Source organism: Rhodamnia argentea, chromosome 1 (assembly GCF_020921035.1).
Source record: "Rhodamnia argentea isolate NSW1041297 chromosome 1, ASM2092103v1, whole genome shotgun sequence".
Lineage (NCBI taxonomy): Eukaryota > Viridiplantae > Streptophyta > Magnoliopsida > Myrtales > Myrtaceae > Rhodamnia > Rhodamnia argentea.
The window spans coordinates 19,834,910-19,852,535 of record NC_063150.1 but is presented as its reverse complement, the minus strand read 5'-3'; the positions used below and the strand labels follow the sequence as shown (position 1 = coordinate 19,852,535).

Below are 17,626 nucleotides of genomic sequence, written 5' to 3'. Positions count from 1 at the left end.
AATGAACCTTAACAGGTAATACGACGAATGTGCTGTTCACGTTTTTCTCATGCCAAAAGTATACGGTGAACATTTCTCTTTTAGGTGGATTTGACAGCAGTGACTTGTTCGCTCCTTTAATATGTTGGTTTAATTGATAGATTTTTTTTTTAAAAAAAAGTTGGAATTTCATTTAGCACACCATTAGAGGAAATAGGTTCAATGTATATAAGTAGCGTTAATCGACTATCCCGTGCTCTCTTGTGGAGGTGATTCTCGCTTAATTAAATCCCGATGAATGCTTATATTACGAGATTCCAATCGATCATGCAAAATGCTGCTTCTCACTTTTGCATTAGGGGGTGTAAAGCTAACCTCGGCTCATTATACGAGGCTTGATGCTGTGAAACTCGCATCTCATTAGTGCTTGGACTACATAAAATTGTTCAACATTGCTTAAGGGCCTCATCAAACGGAATAAAAGTTCAAGGACTACATTGCACAATGAGCTAAAATGCCGATTGTATTGAATAAATTAAAAGTTTCAGAAATTACGTTACACATTGAGACAAAGTCAAGGGTCATTTATATCATTATCCTAATTAGAGTACATTCAAGCATGAGAATTTTAATGATCTTGGAGTGGAGCTCAAGTAACTGACTGGTCTGCACATCCTGTAAAAGAAACATTTTTTTATTTTTCTTTATTTTTTAGTTTGAAAAGGAAAATGGTGTCTGCAATTCAGGCATCCAAATGTTGGGTGATTTATCATTTCTTGCTTGGGCAAAGTGCCAGATGGGAGAGAGCTCATGCACAACAAGAAGATACCCACCTCACCTTATCTCTCTCTCTCTCTCTCTCTCTCTCTCTCTCTCTCTCACACGCATATTCCAACAATAAAAAGAAGAATTTTTGCAGATGCATACAACAAAGCAATCAAAACCAAAATAGACCCTATTAATAAAATGAAAAAAACAAACCCAGAAACAAAAAAAAAAAAAATTATAAGAAAATTCCTCCAATGATATCACCCCTCCGCTCCCCCCCTCTCTGTCCCTTCCTCTCTTCCTCTCTCTCCTTCTCTCCCTTCGTCAATCATCCAATTTCATCACTTTTCCTCTCTCTCTCTCTCTCTCTCTCTCTCTCTATTCTTTTTCTGCAGAATCTCCAATTCTTTGCCAAGAAACCTTAAATCCCTCCGTCCTTGAACGCAGATCCGAAGATACCTCCGTCTCTGGATTGATTGCCCCAGAAATTTCCCTCCTTTGTCTTGAATCTCTGAAACTCGCTGCCAGAATTGTTCCTTTCCCACTCCAAAGTTTCCCTTTTCCTGTTCTCCTCGCCATCAATCTCTCTCTCTCTCTCTCTCCCTCCTCCTCGTTTGCTGGCCAAATGTCGCATCATCGACGCCTCCGCTAGGGCTTTCTCGTGCCGGTTCGTGGGTATATCTCAAGTTTTCTCCTTGAGGATTGTGGTTCGTGGGTCTCCGACGCCGGAGTTCCCTGCATAGATTTGTGGGGTTCTGTTGTAAATTCTTAAAATATTTTTTTTTTAGCTCTTTTTCGAGAGGCTTGGGTTGCGTTTTGATTTTGGCGATAAGTCGATCGATCTGCAATTGAAGAAAAAAGATCCTCTTTCATGTGAGATAGAATCTGCGTTTGGATCTGGAACGAGCATCTTGAGGATTATGTGTTTGGATCAGCTCTGACCCGGGGACAGAATTTGTCGGAGTTGGGGAAAAGTTGGTTGGTTTGTTGTACTGTCTCGTTTCCGGAGCCGATTGGATCATGGATCATGTGATTGGGGGCAAATTTAAGCTTGGCCGAAAGATCGGTAGCGGATCGTTCGGAGAACTATATTTGGGTATGCATTCATTTCTTACTCCATTGAAACAATGGTTGTTCTTACCACTTTTTCTTTTCTTGGATTTGGGACTGTGTGTTGTGTTTTCTTGATGGTGGATCGGAGCATGTTCGACTAATGTCTCGTTGGTTTTGTTCAGGAATTAATGTGCAGAGTGGAGAGGAAGTGGCAATAAAGCTGGTAAGTTTCTGGAGCTTGTGGTTTAGATGATGGGAGTTTATTGCCTGATGTGGTCCATGAATATAAATTTTGTCGGTTAATGGTGCCTGACGGTAAGAACTTGCATTGCGGCATTGATAACATGAATGCCATTTTTCTAAAAAATTTCGTTAATGATATATAGTCGACCTTTCTGAAGGAAACGTGTGATTGATTATTTATATAATGCTTCGCGAGGAAATCAGTAGCTTTTGTTAGTAATTTGGTGTGGCTTCTATATGTTCATCTGTTTTGTGATTTTTTTTTTTTTTTTGTTTCCTTGTTAGTACTGTAGCTAATTTAGCCTGGAACTCATCTTTATTATGCCCTGGTTTTGAACAAGTACAATGTGCTTTTTGTCTAATCATCCTGAAAGTGGGTCTTTGCAAGATTTCGGATTAAACTGTTCGATTCGACGCAAACATCACACTTATTACTCACGACAAGCCTATTTCATTTCTCAGTGCACCTGTGGCTATTGCAGTCATAGGTGCCCCTTCATCTTGGGCATCTTCTAGTGTCACCATAGAAAATGTTGTCTCATATGTTCTGTTGGTTTGAGTAGATAGCTTCAGAGAAAACTATTAGTGCAACCTCTCAACTGAAGGTGCTTTCTCAAGCATTGTTGTCAGTTATTGGTAGATTGATAAATATGAATTCACTTAGCTGATTTCTAAATTGAACCAGATTTTATTTCCTTAATATTTTTTCTCATAATTGATATTCCCTCTTACTCTTTGCATTCCTCTTTTTATTGTAGTGTGAGAATTGTAGACTTATTTAAGGAATTAAATTTTTGTATGTTCTGTTGTATGGAACCTGATATTCAGGAATCTGTGAAGACTAAGCACCCTCAGCTTCACTATGAGTCAAAAATATACATGCTGCTTCAGGGAGGAAGTGAGTTGCGATTAATGCTTCTTCTTTCTTTCTACCTTCCTTTCTTTCTCTTTGCATGAGTGTAAGTTACAGGTGATGTAATACACGTTATATTATTCTTTGGCCAATGTTTTGTTCTTAATTTCTGAAGCCGGTATTCCCCATCTGAAATGGTTCGGAGTCGAGGGAGAGTACAATGTAATGGTTATTGATCTTCTTGGACCAAGTTTGGAGGACTTATTTAACTATTGTAATCGGAAGTTTTCTTTGAAGACTGTTTTGATGCTCGCGGATCAATTAGTAAGTCTTCCTATTTAAATGAATGGTGCTTTTGGATTAAGTAGATACCAAACTTATTTGCACTCTGCGCATCTTTTGCAGATAAATAGAGTTGAGTATATGCACTCACGGGGTTTTCTCCATCGTGATATAAAGCCAGACAACTTCTTGATGGGTTTAGGGCGAAAAGCTAATCAGGTAATTTGATGATTCGCCTATAGATTCTTCTAGCACATATATAATTTCCTTTATAGTTGTATATGTATGAAGTCATGCAGAACTCTCACATGTCTTTGAAAGACTTCCATATGGTTTTTCTTTGGGGTTTTGGATGGTGGAAGCAAGAATATCTGGAATATTGGTTTGGTTAAATTGTTTGTTTTTATGGTGATAGATATGCAAATGGTTATGCTTAATATTTGACATTTGGGACCACATGCCCACAACCCACTGGTTAGGGCTGGACTAAGTACCTGCTCCATGGGATGGATGGAAACCTCCTAAAGGAGAGCCTACTATGGGCAACGGAGGATTGGAAAGGAAACCCAGTGTTAATGAAAAGAAATCATGTAGAAATATTCACTAGCATTTCGTACTGTTCACTTCTGCACCAGTCACGTCTGTGTTTATCTCTTTATTTTGTTTTACCTGAGCATTATCATTAATACTGCTGGACTTTTTCCTAACAGGTGTACATTATTGACTATGGTCTTGCTAAAAAATACAGGGATTTACAAACGCACAAGCACATTCCATACAGGTATTGGAGATGCATACTTTTGTATTTGATGAATACTGTCTTTATCTATATCCAGAACAAGTGTGTGTTTGTCTGTTTCATGCACGTAAGCTAAGCTGGGAATTGGAACTGTAACTTCCACGGTATTTTGTTCTTTGTTAAATTTGTTATGCTAGTTATGTATGTGAATGATATCTTCTTTCCAGAAGAATGTGTGTTCATCAGGTAAAACTGTAAATTAGTTTGGTATCTGAGGAAGTAAAACCGTCTTGGTTGCAAAGAAAGTGGAACTTTCTGGGTTTCTTTGGTGCCTTAGCACTGTTTAAAGTATATCTTGCTTCTGTCTGTCTTAGGCATGAAAGTCTATTGACTCCATTGTCATGCTTTCAACAGTTTGTCTTTTCACTGAAGTGACAATACACATGCCTGAAATTGCTTTCCCTGTTTTAGAACTTTCCCGTTCCCTTGAACAAGTCCAAAGGGGGGAATCATTGATTACACATTTTATCTTCCTTTTGCAGAGAAAACAAGAATCTTACAGGAACAGCTCGCTATGCAAGTGTCAACACTCATCTTGGAGTTGGTCAGTGTATATTTTGCATCCAACAGAGGCATTTTTCGATTTTCAAGCACTTTAGACAAATTTCAAACATTATGAGTGCATAGTGATATGTTTTTATTTTTCATGCAGAACAAAGTAGGAGAGATGATTTGGAATCTCTTGGTTATGTGCTTATGTACTTTCTTCGAGGAAGGTTGACAGCAAACCGAGATGCTTGTTTCACCTATGCTGTTATTCAAGTTATATTTTGACACTTCTTTTGTTTTGCATCTCAGCCTTCCATGGCAGGGCCTGAAAGCAGGCACTAAAAAGCAGAAATATGACAAGATTAGTGAAAAGAAGATGCTCACTCCCATTGAGGTATAGTTGCTTTTAACTAAGGGATGCTGATGGGACCCATTCTAACTTTGGCGAAGAATCTATTGGATTTGGATGCAACATGTTTTCTGGGCATGTCCCATTTTCTAGGAAACTAACATCAGGACAGGAAATGAACATCACCATGTACTTTACAGGTTCTCTGCAGATCATATCCATCTGAATTCACATCATACTTCCACTATTGTCGTTCGTTGCGGTTTGAGGACAAACCAGATTATTCATACCTGAAGAGGCTATTCCGGGATCTATTTATTCGTGAAGGTGAGGGCGAGTTTTCTTTGGGTTATCTATTTGCTGAGTGGTCTTTCTGTGGATTTCTGAAGACATATATTACATGTTGTAGGTTATCAATTTGACTATGTTTTCGATTGGACCATACTGAAATACCCACAGATTGGCTCCAGTTCTAGAGCACGGGTAATCTTTAGTTTCCACCTTTGGATTTTGACTTATTAGGGATCACAAAATTTGTAGTGCCTATTTGCCTTTGTTGTAGAATTCCAGTTCTTAATTCTTGTGTTTTTCTTACAGCCAAGCGGTAAACCTGCTCTAAATCCAGGACCTTCTGCGGAAAGAGCAGAAAGACCTTCTGGTAAGTTCCTTCAAAAGTGTAAAGCTTTTATGTGTGTCAGTAGTGTAGGTAACTAACTTGCAAAATTTCTGTTCTATAGTTCTACTAGAGAAGCAGAATGTAGAGAAGTTTCAGTTTGTATTTTTATAGTGTGTTTCACGTCAAATGGCAAGTCAATTTAACGAACATTTCTCGACATATTTGTCTAGTGGGACAAGAGATTCGAGAGAGAATCTCAGGTGCAGTTGAGGCATTTGCTAGGAGGAGTGGCTCTGGCCATGGCTTGCCTGGTGATCATTCCAGGCACAGATCTTCAGATGACGTGCCCTCATCCAAGGACGTGGTAAAGTGAAATTACGATTGAAAAATGTATCCAAGTGGTGGTTTGTTATATTTCTTCAATGAACAATTGTTGGGAACTTGTCTTTGGGTCCATCCTCACATGTACATATGGGTTACCATTTAATTGGGACTTACACGTGCATGCTTTGAGAAAGTGCTACATGCTTTCAGATGCTTGTTTCTTGCATATGCACTGGAGTAATTAACAATCCTGCACACGCAAGGGGTTGGGTGCATGCTAAAATTGGGATCTTGTTTATGTCTGTAGTCAGCGTGTCTTTGCCTCATTAGTGACGTGTTCTTATTCCCAGCAACCCGATTCTGAGAAAGGCCGCAGTTCTTCTCGCAATGGAAGTACTTCAAAGAGAGCAGTAATATCGAGCAGCCGACCAAGCTCCTCTGGTGAGCCCAGTGATGGTCGGTCGAGCCGGTTGGTATCGAGCAATGGACGCCTCTCCACCAACCAGAGGGTTCAACCTGGTTTCGAGTCCAAATCGTCATCCTTCATCCGTTCCGGGGCCACAAGGGGCAGCCGGGAGGATGCACTTCGGAGCTTCGAGCTTCTCTCTCTTGGCACTAGCAAGAGAAAATAAATGATGGAATTCTGCCTGATGGGGCTGGTGTGCATTGCTGGTGCTCTAATGTCGCTGTAGTGTATGAACCCAGGAGGCTATTATGAGACAGACATGATTACTTTCCTTGCATATGTACATCTCCGTTGCTGGGTTCTATTCAGAAGCTGAAGAACCTATTTGAAGTTCTTGAAGCAGTTAGGACTCCTTGTTCCATCGGGAATTGTTTCCGTCAAAAAGAAAAAAAAAACGCATTATCTGGGGCAAGAATGTTCGAGAAAATCTCACTTGAGGGAATTGTTAATATGTTTGAGACCGTTTGTAGCTGTAATAAGTACCTGTTAATTTCTGCTCAAGAATATTTGTCATATCTATAAGATGCTATCAATGCCCCTCTTAATGTAATGGTGTCTTTGTATCATGTTCTGCTTTTGGTGGAGGATCTTTGCTGAATTGCCTTCTTTTGATCTAGCACAACTCTTTCAGGATTCACATTCATGTTACAGTGAACTTCACCTTGTATTAATGCTGGATATTGCGAGGTTTTGGTATTCCATTTTGTATGGTCCCTTTGAAATCAAAGTTATGGCTAGACCCATTTCTTGTGACTCTCTCATTAATGTATCTGTGGGCGATCGAAAGAAATTCGAGGCTTTATCTTGTTGCCCCATCATGCATCATTGAACATGAATGTAAAGTTTCTGGAAGCATATTAGCTTGTGTTTATGGTATATAAGCTCACATATCTGTTTGGTATTTGTAAGTGCGTTGTGGACCTAAATTCATGAGGTTATACCTGACCTGGCATTAGCCATTGTGCTATGAATTTTCTTAACAGCTATATGTACAGTGATAACCTTTTTCCATTTTTCATGGTTCTTGAGAACTTCAGATTTTGATTCATTGTTCTTGAGAACTTGAGATTTTGACTATTGATCGATTGAGGATTTAAGATTTCATGTTAGCCAAATTGAGGGACTTCGGGTTTTTAAAAGACAAAATCAGATCTTAAGCTCGCAATATGTGTAATCTAGGCATCGGAAAATTTGACGTGACTATCTCGTGGAATACTTAATCATTCGCTTGAATTTCATTGATGGTAAGTCCACTCGATCATGGCACTTTTGAAAACCTGAAATTCTCCATCGACCAAAATAACCCTTAATCAAAATGACGAACAATCTAAAGCTTAGGTCCTATTTTGGTACCTACCCCAAATCTTTCTCCAGTAAGATAATATTGTGCCATGCCCCCATATGCCCTCAATGAACGCAAAGTGGGATTGTCTGTCTGAAGATCCTGATTCTTAGTGAAGGCCATTGTTTTTGACTGGTCAATGTTGATATCCATGTGCTATTTCTCCTTAATTGTCTGAGCTACAAATGAGGATATCCACCAAAACATCCTTCATATAGGTCAACCTCAGGATGCTAAATGGTGTTTTGTCAGAAAAGAGGGAAACACTTGCTCCAGACTCTTCTGCTCCATTTTGTTTTTGAAAACAAAGAGAGTTAACATACTTTAACACAGTCCCTGAAGGATTTGAGTTTGTTTAAAAAAAAAAAAATTATCATCTTTTGTGAAGTTATGGAGAACTTGTTGCTTGGCCAGGTTAAAAAGCAGGCGTCATCTTTTCTACAAGAGAAGTACAAAGCTGCTAGGCTGGCCTTAACTGATGTTACTCAAGCAGAACTGTATGGCCCCTCTCCCTCAACCTAATTTTTCATTAGTACCCGTCTATTGCATAAGGAGTGTTTTTAGGGCTATCCACTTACTTCCATTCCTTCTTTTTTCCAAAATTAAGCTTGGCAGAGGATGTGACGAACAATGATCCGTCGAGCCCGGATGCGAGATCCATGACTCAAATTGCCGAGGCATCGTATGATATAGACGACTACTTGAGGGTCGCTGATGTTCTGCATAAAAGGTATCGCCAAGGTCCCTCTTTTGATTGTTGCAATCAGTCATGCTCACAATGAAGAACGCATGCTACTTAATTTAGCATCACATAAGACACCATTGCTAATACTCCCTCTATCGCCAAATGCAGGTTGCAGAACATTGATTGGAAGCAGTGGAGGCAATCCTACAAAACTCTGGTCCTCCTCAACTTCTTGCTAACACATGGTCCTGAGGAATTTGCGGAGGAGTTTGAAGGTGACGTGGCCATCATCGAGGCGCTCGGCAGCTTTCAACATGTTGATGAAAAAGGGTAAGTTATAAGTAACGCCTCAAGGTATTTCACTGTCGTGGCGATTTGCAACCGTGATGTACACCTGCTTGACTCGCAGTTCCCCTGTTTTTGCGTCTCCGCTCGTTTTTACATGTCTCAGATTCAACTGGGGCGTCAACATGCACAAGAAAGCTGAGCAAATACTAAAACTTCTGGGAGACCGAGAAACGCTCAAGGAAGCCCGTCTGAAAGCTCTGAAAATAACGAAAGAAATACAAGGGTTTGGGAGTTACACGTCGTCTCCATCATCAGAGTCTTCGTGTTCTATTTCTGAAACGTTAAGGACGTCGTCCTTCGGCTCTAGCTCAACAAGTTCCACCTGGCGTGAGGCCAATGATCCATACAGGCTCCACCAATTTTCCCTGAGAAAGGAATTTGGAGAGAGCTTTTCTCCAGGAAGAATAAATCGCGTCGATACTAGTGATTTAACGTCTAAAACTGAGAACCGCTCACACCGGTGGGATCACCACACAACCAAAGAAATAGGGTCCTTGCTCAATCCAGAAGACCATCACCCTGAGCAGAAAAATGGCCTGGTGAGCGGAATTTGCTCGAAGCTGGCAGCATTGAGTCCTAGGAAGGGAAAGGGTACTGAAAGGATTGCATTCAGGAGTTTGTCCGATGCAGGAAAGGCGATGAGGAAGAACTTCGAACGACAATTTTCGATAGGATATTGAGCATGATGCTGTTAGCTGGTCCACAGCTTTAGGGACTATTCATAGATTGTTCTTCGCACAATTTTTCATTGTGTAGACGGAATCATATTCATCCTGTACGGAAACACACGAGTGAGCTTTGAGCTATCTGTGGTTCCACATTTGTGCCTCGTATGAAGGAAACACCATTGTTTCTCCTTCGTAGTTAATAAAGTACAGCTCATTTCTGTGACGGAAAGAACATCGAAAGGAAAACAAGAAAACATTAGACCTGCGTCATTTCATAGAATGCTAATATAGAATAAACATGTCTAAAAAACACATTAGCTCCATTTTAAGTTCGCTCATTAAAGTCAATACAAGAGACCGTCAGGACCATCAGATGATTCTGAACTCTAGTAAAAGCAACAAGAAACAATCCGTTTAAAGCAAAATGCTACACGTTCCCAAAAAACTCTCGGCCTGCAAGATGCAAGAAACTCATGCTTAGGATGCACTCTCCTTCTTGAGCTTTGCCAGTTCTTGCCTGATCAATGAACCCCTCTGAACAAACATGTTACAACATCATCAGCTTCAACGACAAACATAAATAACGAACCAAGTAAACGGCATCAGTGGACACTCTGGGAGGCAACAAAAACAGGGTGAAACAGCATGAACTGTGGGAGGTGTAACTAATCATAATCAGACAAGGAGAAAAAGCAACAAGGACAAAAAAAAAAAAATCTAGAGCACCCAAAAGCGACAGTAAGAAACCCCAGAAGACTTCATTACCAACCTTAATTTTGGCCAACATGAGCTTAAATCTGTCAAAATCATTAAGGGATGCCCTTTTCTTCTGAACAATAAGTTTCCGCCCCCAAGAACTCTTGTCCCACTTACCCTGGACATCTGCAATGACAAAATAAGGTTTTAAGGGACCCTTAAAATTTAGGCTTATCCAGAATGAGTGAAGTAAGCTTACCAGCTTCCTGCATAGCCTTAATGAGAGCGCTCTTCCTGGGGACCCTCTTGATATCAATCTTAATATCAGTAAGCGAGAGCCTCTTAAAATTCATCTGTGACCTAACCATATCAGGTGCATCGACAAGAGCCTGGGACAAGCAGATCAAAGCTTCAGATTCAGTAATTGTATCCGGGACGTGTTTGGTACAGAAAGAGAAAAAGATCATGGGAAGTCTTGACAAAACATTGCCAATATCTTTCTAGAAATGCGGTCGCAAACAAATGATTATCACCATGGTAATCTAAAACAAGGAAGAGGCTAATGTTCCAAGTAAGGATTCTCTACAACCATCAACAATCAAGTTATGCACTCAGCATCCGCGGCACACAAGCCACATGAGAATCTACTTCTTGCGGGAAGTAATCAAATGGATTTTGTCAGAGAATGACACCAGTGCATCGAGCGAACGTCCCCCATAAAATTGGAAAACTGTCACTCGCAGAATCTTATTTCGAGCGACATAAACAATTTGAAAATCCATGGTGTCGAAATCACCACAAACCAAAGCTTCCATTTTTAGTAGTTTCACTCCCACCTACAAAAATCGATGACTTATTCATGTGCACACCGACAACAAAAGCATTTTAAATGTGTGCCAACCATCCTAAAAGCACTCCTAAGCAGCTGAAAACATCAAATCCATCCTAAAACTATTTCATCCATATGGATTATTTCTTCACTCTGCTTCATATCAGAGTATATCTAAGTTCCAGAAACAATTACACCAATTACAATCAGCACCTTCAGAGCATACAAGCCTCGATTCAACCACTTCAGCGATCAGCAAAATCAATCTAACAACGCAACTACTCGGGAAGCAGCTAAATTCGCCCCCAAAAAAATGAGAACTTTAACTCAACCACGAAATCACAAGATACCACAAGTACGAAAGGAAGAGAAAAGAGCTCAAGTATGATAAACGGACTCGGTTCTGGTCGACCACATCGACGATGACGACGAGCCTCCCGTAATCCTTGCCGTAGTTGATCAGAGCAACCCTCCCGATCTCGATGTACCTCTTGAAAGGCTACCAAAAACACAAAAATAGCCGCGAAAGTAAATCAGTAGGCACTAAAGATTACGCGAAAGAAGAGCTTGATCCGTGAGTTTTCATGGCGGTAGACAAGGTTTCCGGGGAAGAGGGACTCACCATCTTTCCTGGGGCGCGAGAGTGTGTGCAGAGATCGGCGGATAGAGACGGGATAAAAATGAATAAGAGACTCTGGACGGCGCTAGGGTTTGGGTTTCCAGTTTTTATCGCGTGGTGACGATCACGATGAACGATTCTCAGCCGTTCGATCCTTGGGCTTTTTCCCCGCCGCATGGAGGGCCCAAATTGAGATGCGGGCTTTTTGAAATTTTGTATCGAAAGTTTGGGCTTTGACGTCGAGTTTGCTGCCACCGAATAAATAGTTGATTTATTTTGCAAAAAATAAATAATCTAAAGAATATTTTTAAAAAAAAATAATTTGTATCTCTTGAAATTATTTATTGATATAAAATATTTCATTATCAATAGAATATTATGTCTAAATATTTTTGTGAATGATGAATTTTTATTTTCGTTTGTTCATTTTGTAAACGATACAAACGATACTCTTGACGAAAATATTTTTCAAATCATCTATTTCTCGTGAAACAAACCGACCTACAATCCAATGTTCTTTCACTTTTAATCTATTTTCATTTCTTTCTGTTAAGTAATTTAGCTATGATTTTACTTTTCAATCGGGTAAAGTCCAACGGGTTTGGGCCCGAATAACCGTCGTGAGTAATGTTATCCATAAATATTCTACCGGTCACGGGCTTGATAGGTTATGCCGGCGTTGGTGGGTACCATACTGTAGCCTTGTTGGGCCACATGTGGGCCCAAATGCCATTCCCGGCTCGATCGTTTGGGCCCTAATTTTAGTTGGCCCTTCGAGCCCAACCGAATTATCTATCCGTAGGGTTTGATCACAATCGCCACCTCTATTACTAACTTGTGGTTAAAGATGCTCGTTAACTACGAGAATGTCCGGTCATGGGACGGCCTCGTTTGGTCGAAAAATGCTGCCGAAACGATAGGTGCGATTTCTTAAAAACGAAAAAACACATAGACACAAAAGTTTAACGTGCCAACAAGATTACAAAACACCACTAATGGAGATCTCGGCGTAAGTGCTCATTATTAAAAGATTTAAAACGGATTCGATGGTCGGTCACTCGTTTCTTATTTGAAGAAGTCACGAATCTGCTCTTTGAGCATATGTATGACCCATAATCTTGTTCCGATTATTTATTTTGTTATTTGGAGTTTATTTTGTTTTGAAGTTATCTAGGATTTGTCATGATTTGCAATTGGATTGCATTATTTTTCTCCTGTATTTTATGTGAAAATGAAGGAGATATTATTTAATAAAAATAGACAAGAATTGGGGAAAAAAAAAAATTGCAAGAATGATGCAATCTTACATATGCGAAATAGTGCCTCGATATTTAATTACCACTTTGTAGTTTCTCAAGAATGTTTGACATTTTATTCATATTTGTAAGCGATACCATCGATCGTTTTCGGGAAAATATCTTCTAAATCATTCATTTTCCTCGAAATAAACGGGACACTAATACTTATATAATCGGGCACCGATGAAAGGCGATATGGTTCGAAAGATGCCACAAACATATTGGGACAAAACTAAAGTTCGATTGTTCGATTGGATATATTAAGTGTGATAATCCCGGTCCGGCCGAATCGTTTCTATCTTATCGCATCTTTCTCGTGCTTTCACGATCAAAGCTTTATCCCTGTAGATCCTCAGCAGGGGGGCTCAAAGCTGAGTTTTAACAATGATTTCTTATGATTGGCGGAGACCTTGTTCTCATTGAGGGCATCGAATGCCGCCTTCTTTTTTCCATGTACGCAATTCAGGATGGTGGCATAGGCATGATGGAGAGCACCAAAGATTCACACCCTCTTGTGGGAATTTTTCAAGTTGACGAGAGTACTTTATAATGATTCTTTCGGGGTCAAATGCTTGTCGCCTTTTTTTCTTTTCTTCCCTTAGGAATCGAAGGAGAACATATTGCGAGCGTGGACGCACATTGATCTCGAGTTCATGAAGATGATCATATCCGCAGGAAAAGATTTAGAAATTCTACACTAAGGTAATCGACAATTTTTTCGGGACGCACTTGTCGCGCGGTCGGACCATGTTGGTTGATAGTGTAAGGTCTTTTGTGAGCTCGATGGCTCCCGGGCTCGGCCAGGCTTAGTTCGAGCCACAAGGGACCGAAGTCGTTTTCGGGTGGGTTTGGAAAAGGACTTACGATTATAGGGTTGGTTCTCAGAGTTAGGTTGATTCTCAGAGTTGGGGGCCAAGATGCAAATTGTAGATTTCCTAAGATGAGGAGGGTTTTAGTTAACACGCACATGGCACATGTATTAGAAAAGTCCCAGATGAAATGGCAATTGCGGTTAACATTTTAATAATATGGCACTCGAGTAATTGATTAAAGTTATGTCACTCAAATGAAAATTTTTTAGAAGTCATGATGCTCAACTCGATAGAAAAAAATATTGTGACACTCACGCGAGCACAATCTAAAACTTATGGTACTTGTGATGTCTTTAACCCTCTTTTCTTTTAATGGCGGGCCTAGACCATAATTTTGGCCTGATCCGAGTAAGTAAATCTAACCATTATTGGAGGACTGTATTGAGGAATTGCGGAAAAATTGTCCAAAAAGTCATAAACCATCATACCACTATCAATTCAGTCATGAATTTTTCAATTGTACCAATTTGGTCATAAAAATTTTGACGATTTATCAATTTAGTTCTAAATTTGTTCAATTGTGTCAATTTTTCCTTTAGATTAACTATCCAAATAGTAGGTTTAGGACTAAATGGACCGATCTTCCAAATATTTAGGACTAAATTAGCACGATTCGAAAATATTTAAGAATTAATTGGCACAATTAAAAGGTTTTAAGACTAAATTGGTTGTCGTATAATAAATTTAGGACTTTTTGGACAATTATCTCGAGGCATTATTAATAATGACAAGTCTGGAGGATTAAAAATCATCCCCGAGGATTAAAAAAAAAGTAATGATGCTAAAATATTGTGAAGAAGGCCAAATCTATTATAAAGTCTAAACAGCAAGTCAATCAGACTTAGGGCTGATTAGCTAAGTAAGCCCCAAAACTTGTATTGATTTCTAGTTGTTACTAAGGGTGTTTGTTTGAATGGAAGTATTTTTCGGGAATTCGTTTTTTGAATTTTCATCTATTTGGTCCGCTGAAAATGAAAAGTCAATCAAAAATACTTTTTGGTCAACGAAAATATTCATGTATAAAATCAGAAATTGAATTCCCTAATCTAAAGAGATGAAACATTTTTCAGAATTGCTAATTTCGAATTTTTTAATATTTTGTTATTTTGTCTTTTTTCTTTTCCCTCAACCTTGTAGTCGGGCCTCGGCGACAACGGGTGACCGGCCACAAGTGCGAGTCGGAGAGCTCAAGGCCGGGCCTCGCTATGGCCGGACGACGGGCGTAGATTTTTTTTTTTTTTCATCTCAACTAAATTCATGAGATTGAAATTATTTTCTAAATGAGATCCAAACGCTAGAAAATATTTTCGGTCACATATCACCAAACAAAGAAAAACTAACCATTTTCCGGAAAACATTTTTCTTTAGCATGGAGTTTTCCATAAAACAAACACACCTTAAGAGTTAGCACAAGCCTAGCCTGTACTATTTTTTAAATTTAAAAATAGATTAACTGTAATTTTTTTGCCTAAAAACCCACTTTCCATATATGTTTTCGGCCACCTTTTCAACTTCGACCCATAATTTCATATGGATTATCGTTCATTTGATTGTAATTATGTCTTTAGAATTATTTATGGCTTTATTTAAGTGTTTCGAGCACATCTAATTCAATTTCTATTATTTGTATCGTCCTATCTTACATTTCGAATATTATTTATGCTTTATCTTTATGAGTTAGTTCGGCCTGTCCGAACTGTCTCAGGGCCGAGTAGGACAAGCTCGAAAAACCGTCCGGCCTACTCGGACCCAAAAAGTTGAGCCGGTCCGGTCCGCACCTTCGGGCTTTCGATCCGTCTTGCTCACCCTCCGTAGTTTCAACCATATTCCGTCCGTTCTTTCCGTAGTTACTTTAAGACCCGCATTCCATTTGTTCTTTCAACGAAACAGCCTTTGTATTTCCACATCTGGAAAAGCATTGCCATGAGAAGCACTTGTACAGATTCCAGAAAAGCAGAAAGCATGTTGCACACATTCCTCTTTTTATGGCGCAACTTGAAATTGAACGGGCAACCGTTTACTGTAGAAGCTGCAAGTGTAATTCAAGTGTGAGTCGAACATAGAAGACTTGCATATAAAGCTCATATAATCTCCGTAAAGGAGCGACTGGGGGAACTATGACCGGCCTCGGTCAAAGATTACGTTCGAACACGTAACATCCTCATCCGATTGGTGCGAATGGTAACTAAACCTGACCTGAAGTTAAGTTACATTAAGAAGGTTCTGGAACGAAACCGTCGATTCAACTGATGCAAAAAAGAAGAAGAAGAAAATGGGAATGGAATGGTTCCAGATGATTTTTTTGAGCAGAGAAGTTGGCCATTTGCGTTGGGACAATGAAGAATCTCATCTCATGAATAAACAAGGTAGGAGGGCATTTTCCTTTACCCCACCATCCTCTCTTTCCCTTTCTAAGTCTAGCAGATCAACTTCTTTCTCCCTTTTGGAATGTCCTTTAGGAAGGTTATAAATTGAGCTTGTGTGGAGGATGGCAGTCTCTAGGGAACAGAAGAGATGAGAGGTGGAGGAGGAGGAGGAGAAGATGGAGCAGAGGAGAGGGTGGTGGACATTGGCCTCAGGGAGTTGTCCAAGAGACTTGAAGATTTTGCAAGAGCCAGAGACTGGGAAAAGTACCATAGCCCTAGAAATCTCCTCCTTGCCATGGTATCAATCCTTTCTAGCACTTCCTCGTTCTGTTTTTGCTCCAGGATAGAGATGGCGGTAACGATCATCGGGTTGCTGGTGAATTCTAAGTTGTCGTGCGAGGTTTGAGCGGCGAGGTTCCGTCTCGTGATCGCGTCGAGTTCTAGTAGAAACACCGTATTAGCTTTACCCTCTTTCTTTTCTTTTCTCTCCTCATTGTGATGATACCATGTTCTTGTTTGCAAGGAAGATAGGGGAGGTGGGAGAGCTGTCGGAGATATTCCAGTGGCGAGGGGAGGTGGACAAGGGGCTGCCCAACTGGGGGGAGGCGGAGAAGGAGCATCTCGGGGAGGAGCTCTCCGACGTGCTGCTCTACCTCGTGAGGTTGGCCGACATTTGCGGCGTCGACCTCGGCGACGCTGCCGCCAAGAAGATCGTCAAGAACGCCATCAAGTACCCTCCCAACCCGGCCGCCTTCTGAAAAACCATGTCATCTGTCAAGGCCAAAGGCTAATTGATGTACTTTGTTGAGCACCGCAGCTTTTTTGTCGTTGAAACACACTCGAATGGAAAGATTGTGAAGGTTTCCACTCCGGCACTTTCCTGAAGTGTCATAGAGGCAATCCTAATCATCTATAACATAATTTGTTTTAATACATAATCATGAAATACAGCAAAAAAAACAAAATCATTTAAAAGGGAGAAAACCAGAGCCAAAGAAAAGTAATGAAATCGGGAGGTGTTAAGTAAAAATTATTATTTGAATATTTTTTTTATTTAGAGCTGCTAATTGTAAATTTGTCCTACAAAAATAATGTTTGTAAAATGAATTATGGAGCATATTTCAGGAAAGACAGTGCCAAAGATTCCTGGGGACAGACTTGGCAAATGGCATTAAACTTGTGCCTTATACCTCTTCAATGCCAAACTATCATGGTAGATGGTCCAGGGGTAAAAGAGACAACTATCTTTCATAAGGTCGCGAGTTCGACTCATGTCATAAACGAATCTTATGGAGGCTCGTGCTGTTTTGCCTAAGTGCCGCGTACCTTGTGAGACTTCTTGACTGTAAGCATTGTGTCCTTGGCAGCTAGCGGGCTCGCCAACCTTAGAGCTTCTGTTTACGAGTAGTGCGAAATAGTTAGTTATGACTCAAATCCGAGAGACTTCTTGGCAGTTAACATCGTGCTCTTGGCAACTAGCGGGCTTGCCAACATCAGATCTTCCGCTTACGGGTGGTGTGAAGCAGTAAGTTATGACTCAAACCTAAAGTTTCACAAATGGCACAGTAACGTTTAAAATGAGTCGCTAGCGCAGGTTGCCTCTCCCTATCTTAAAGGAAAAATCCATCAACCCAAATGGTGCTTTTTGCCTCGATGCAACACAACACCATCATCTTCTCTTC

At 40.2% G+C, this 17,626-nt stretch overlaps 5 protein-coding genes across 7 annotated transcripts in view; 4 read left to right on the top strand and 1 right to left on the bottom strand.

Annotated features, from left to right (window-relative positions):
* LOC115753955 (peroxisomal membrane protein PMP22) overlaps positions 1–17,626 on the top strand; it is a 491,710-nt gene that overhangs the window by 306,094 nt on the left and 167,990 nt on the right. The gene's annotated exons all lie outside the window — the stretch shown is intronic.
* On the top strand, positions 1,017–6,787 carry LOC115753948 (casein kinase 1-like protein 10). Its single transcript, XM_030692814.2, has 14 exons — positions 1,017–1,843; positions 1,983–2,023; positions 2,872–2,941; positions 3,072–3,220; positions 3,302–3,397; positions 3,889–3,959; positions 4,460–4,521; positions 4,630–4,693; positions 4,776–4,860; positions 5,016–5,142; positions 5,225–5,298; positions 5,413–5,473; positions 5,662–5,795; positions 6,106–6,787. The coding sequence occupies exons 1-14, from the start codon at positions 1,768–1,770 to the stop codon at positions 6,385–6,387; spliced, it is 1,392 nt and encodes a 463-aa protein (XP_030548674.1). The 5' UTR covers positions 1,017–1,767; the 3' UTR covers positions 6,388–6,787.
* LOC115753971 (epsin-2) lies at positions 7,828–9,283 on the top strand. Its single transcript, XM_048273198.1, has 4 exons — positions 7,828–8,060; positions 8,171–8,293; positions 8,417–8,578; positions 8,700–9,283. The coding sequence occupies exons 1-4, from the start codon at positions 7,954–7,956 to the stop codon at positions 9,274–9,276; spliced, it is 969 nt and encodes a 322-aa protein (XP_048129155.1). The 5' UTR covers positions 7,828–7,953; the 3' UTR covers positions 9,277–9,283.
* On the bottom strand, positions 9,506–11,624 carry LOC115753981 (probable 60S ribosomal protein L14). Its single transcript, XM_030692854.2, has 5 exons — positions 11,412–11,624; positions 11,187–11,288; positions 10,220–10,349; positions 10,034–10,146; positions 9,506–9,798 (listed from the first exon to the last, which is right to left on the bottom strand). The coding sequence occupies exons 1-5, from the start codon at positions 11,583–11,585 to the stop codon at positions 9,742–9,744; spliced, it is 576 nt and encodes a 191-aa protein (XP_030548714.2). The 5' UTR covers positions 11,586–11,624; the 3' UTR covers positions 9,506–9,741.
* LOC115753964 (dCTP pyrophosphatase 1-like) lies at positions 15,902–16,811 on the top strand. The gene is made up of 2 exons (XM_030692837.2): positions 15,902–16,242; positions 16,472–16,811. Exons 1-2 carry the CDS (start codon positions 16,093–16,095, stop codon positions 16,700–16,702), a joined length of 381 nt encoding a protein of 126 aa, XP_030548697.1. The 5' UTR covers positions 15,902–16,092; the 3' UTR covers positions 16,703–16,811.

Coding starts and splice junctions, on each gene's coding strand:
- LOC115753948 (XM_030692814.2), top strand. CDS start 1,768: ATGGATCATGTGATTGGGGGCAAATTTAAGCTTGGCCGAAAGATCGGT. Junction 3,221..3,301: donor TGATGCTCGCGGATCAATTA/GTAAGTCTTCCT, acceptor CATCTTTTGCAG/ATAAATAGAGTTGAGTATAT. Junction 5,796..6,105: donor TGCCCTCATCCAAGGACGTG/GTAAAGTGAAAT, acceptor TCTTATTCCCAG/CAACCCGATTCTGAGAAAGG.
- LOC115753971 (XM_048273198.1), top strand. CDS start 7,954: ATGGAGAACTTGTTGCTTGGCCAGGTTAAAAAGCAGGCGTCATCTTTT. Junction 8,061..8,170: donor GATGTTACTCAAGCAGAACT/GTATGGCCCCTC, acceptor TCCAAAATTAAG/CTTGGCAGAGGATGTGACGA. Junction 8,294..8,416: donor GCTGATGTTCTGCATAAAAG/GTATCGCCAAGG, acceptor CGCCAAATGCAG/GTTGCAGAACATTGATTGGA.
- LOC115753981 (XM_030692854.2), bottom strand. CDS start 11,585: ATGCGGCGGGGAAAAAGCCCAAGGATCGAACGGCTGAGAATCGTTCAT. Junction 11,289..11,411: donor CTCGCGCCCCAGGAAAGATG/GTGAGTCCCTCT, acceptor TGTTTTTGGTAG/CCTTTCAAGAGGTACATCGA. Junction 10,147..10,219: donor TAAGGCTATGCAGGAAGCTG/GTAAGCTTACTT, acceptor TTGTCATTGCAG/ATGTCCAGGGTAAGTGGGAC.
- LOC115753964 (XM_030692837.2), top strand. CDS start 16,093: ATGAGAGGTGGAGGAGGAGGAGGAGAAGATGGAGCAGAGGAGAGGGTG. Junction 16,243..16,471: donor GAAATCTCCTCCTTGCCATG/GTATCAATCCTT, acceptor TTTGCAAGGAAG/ATAGGGGAGGTGGGAGAGCT.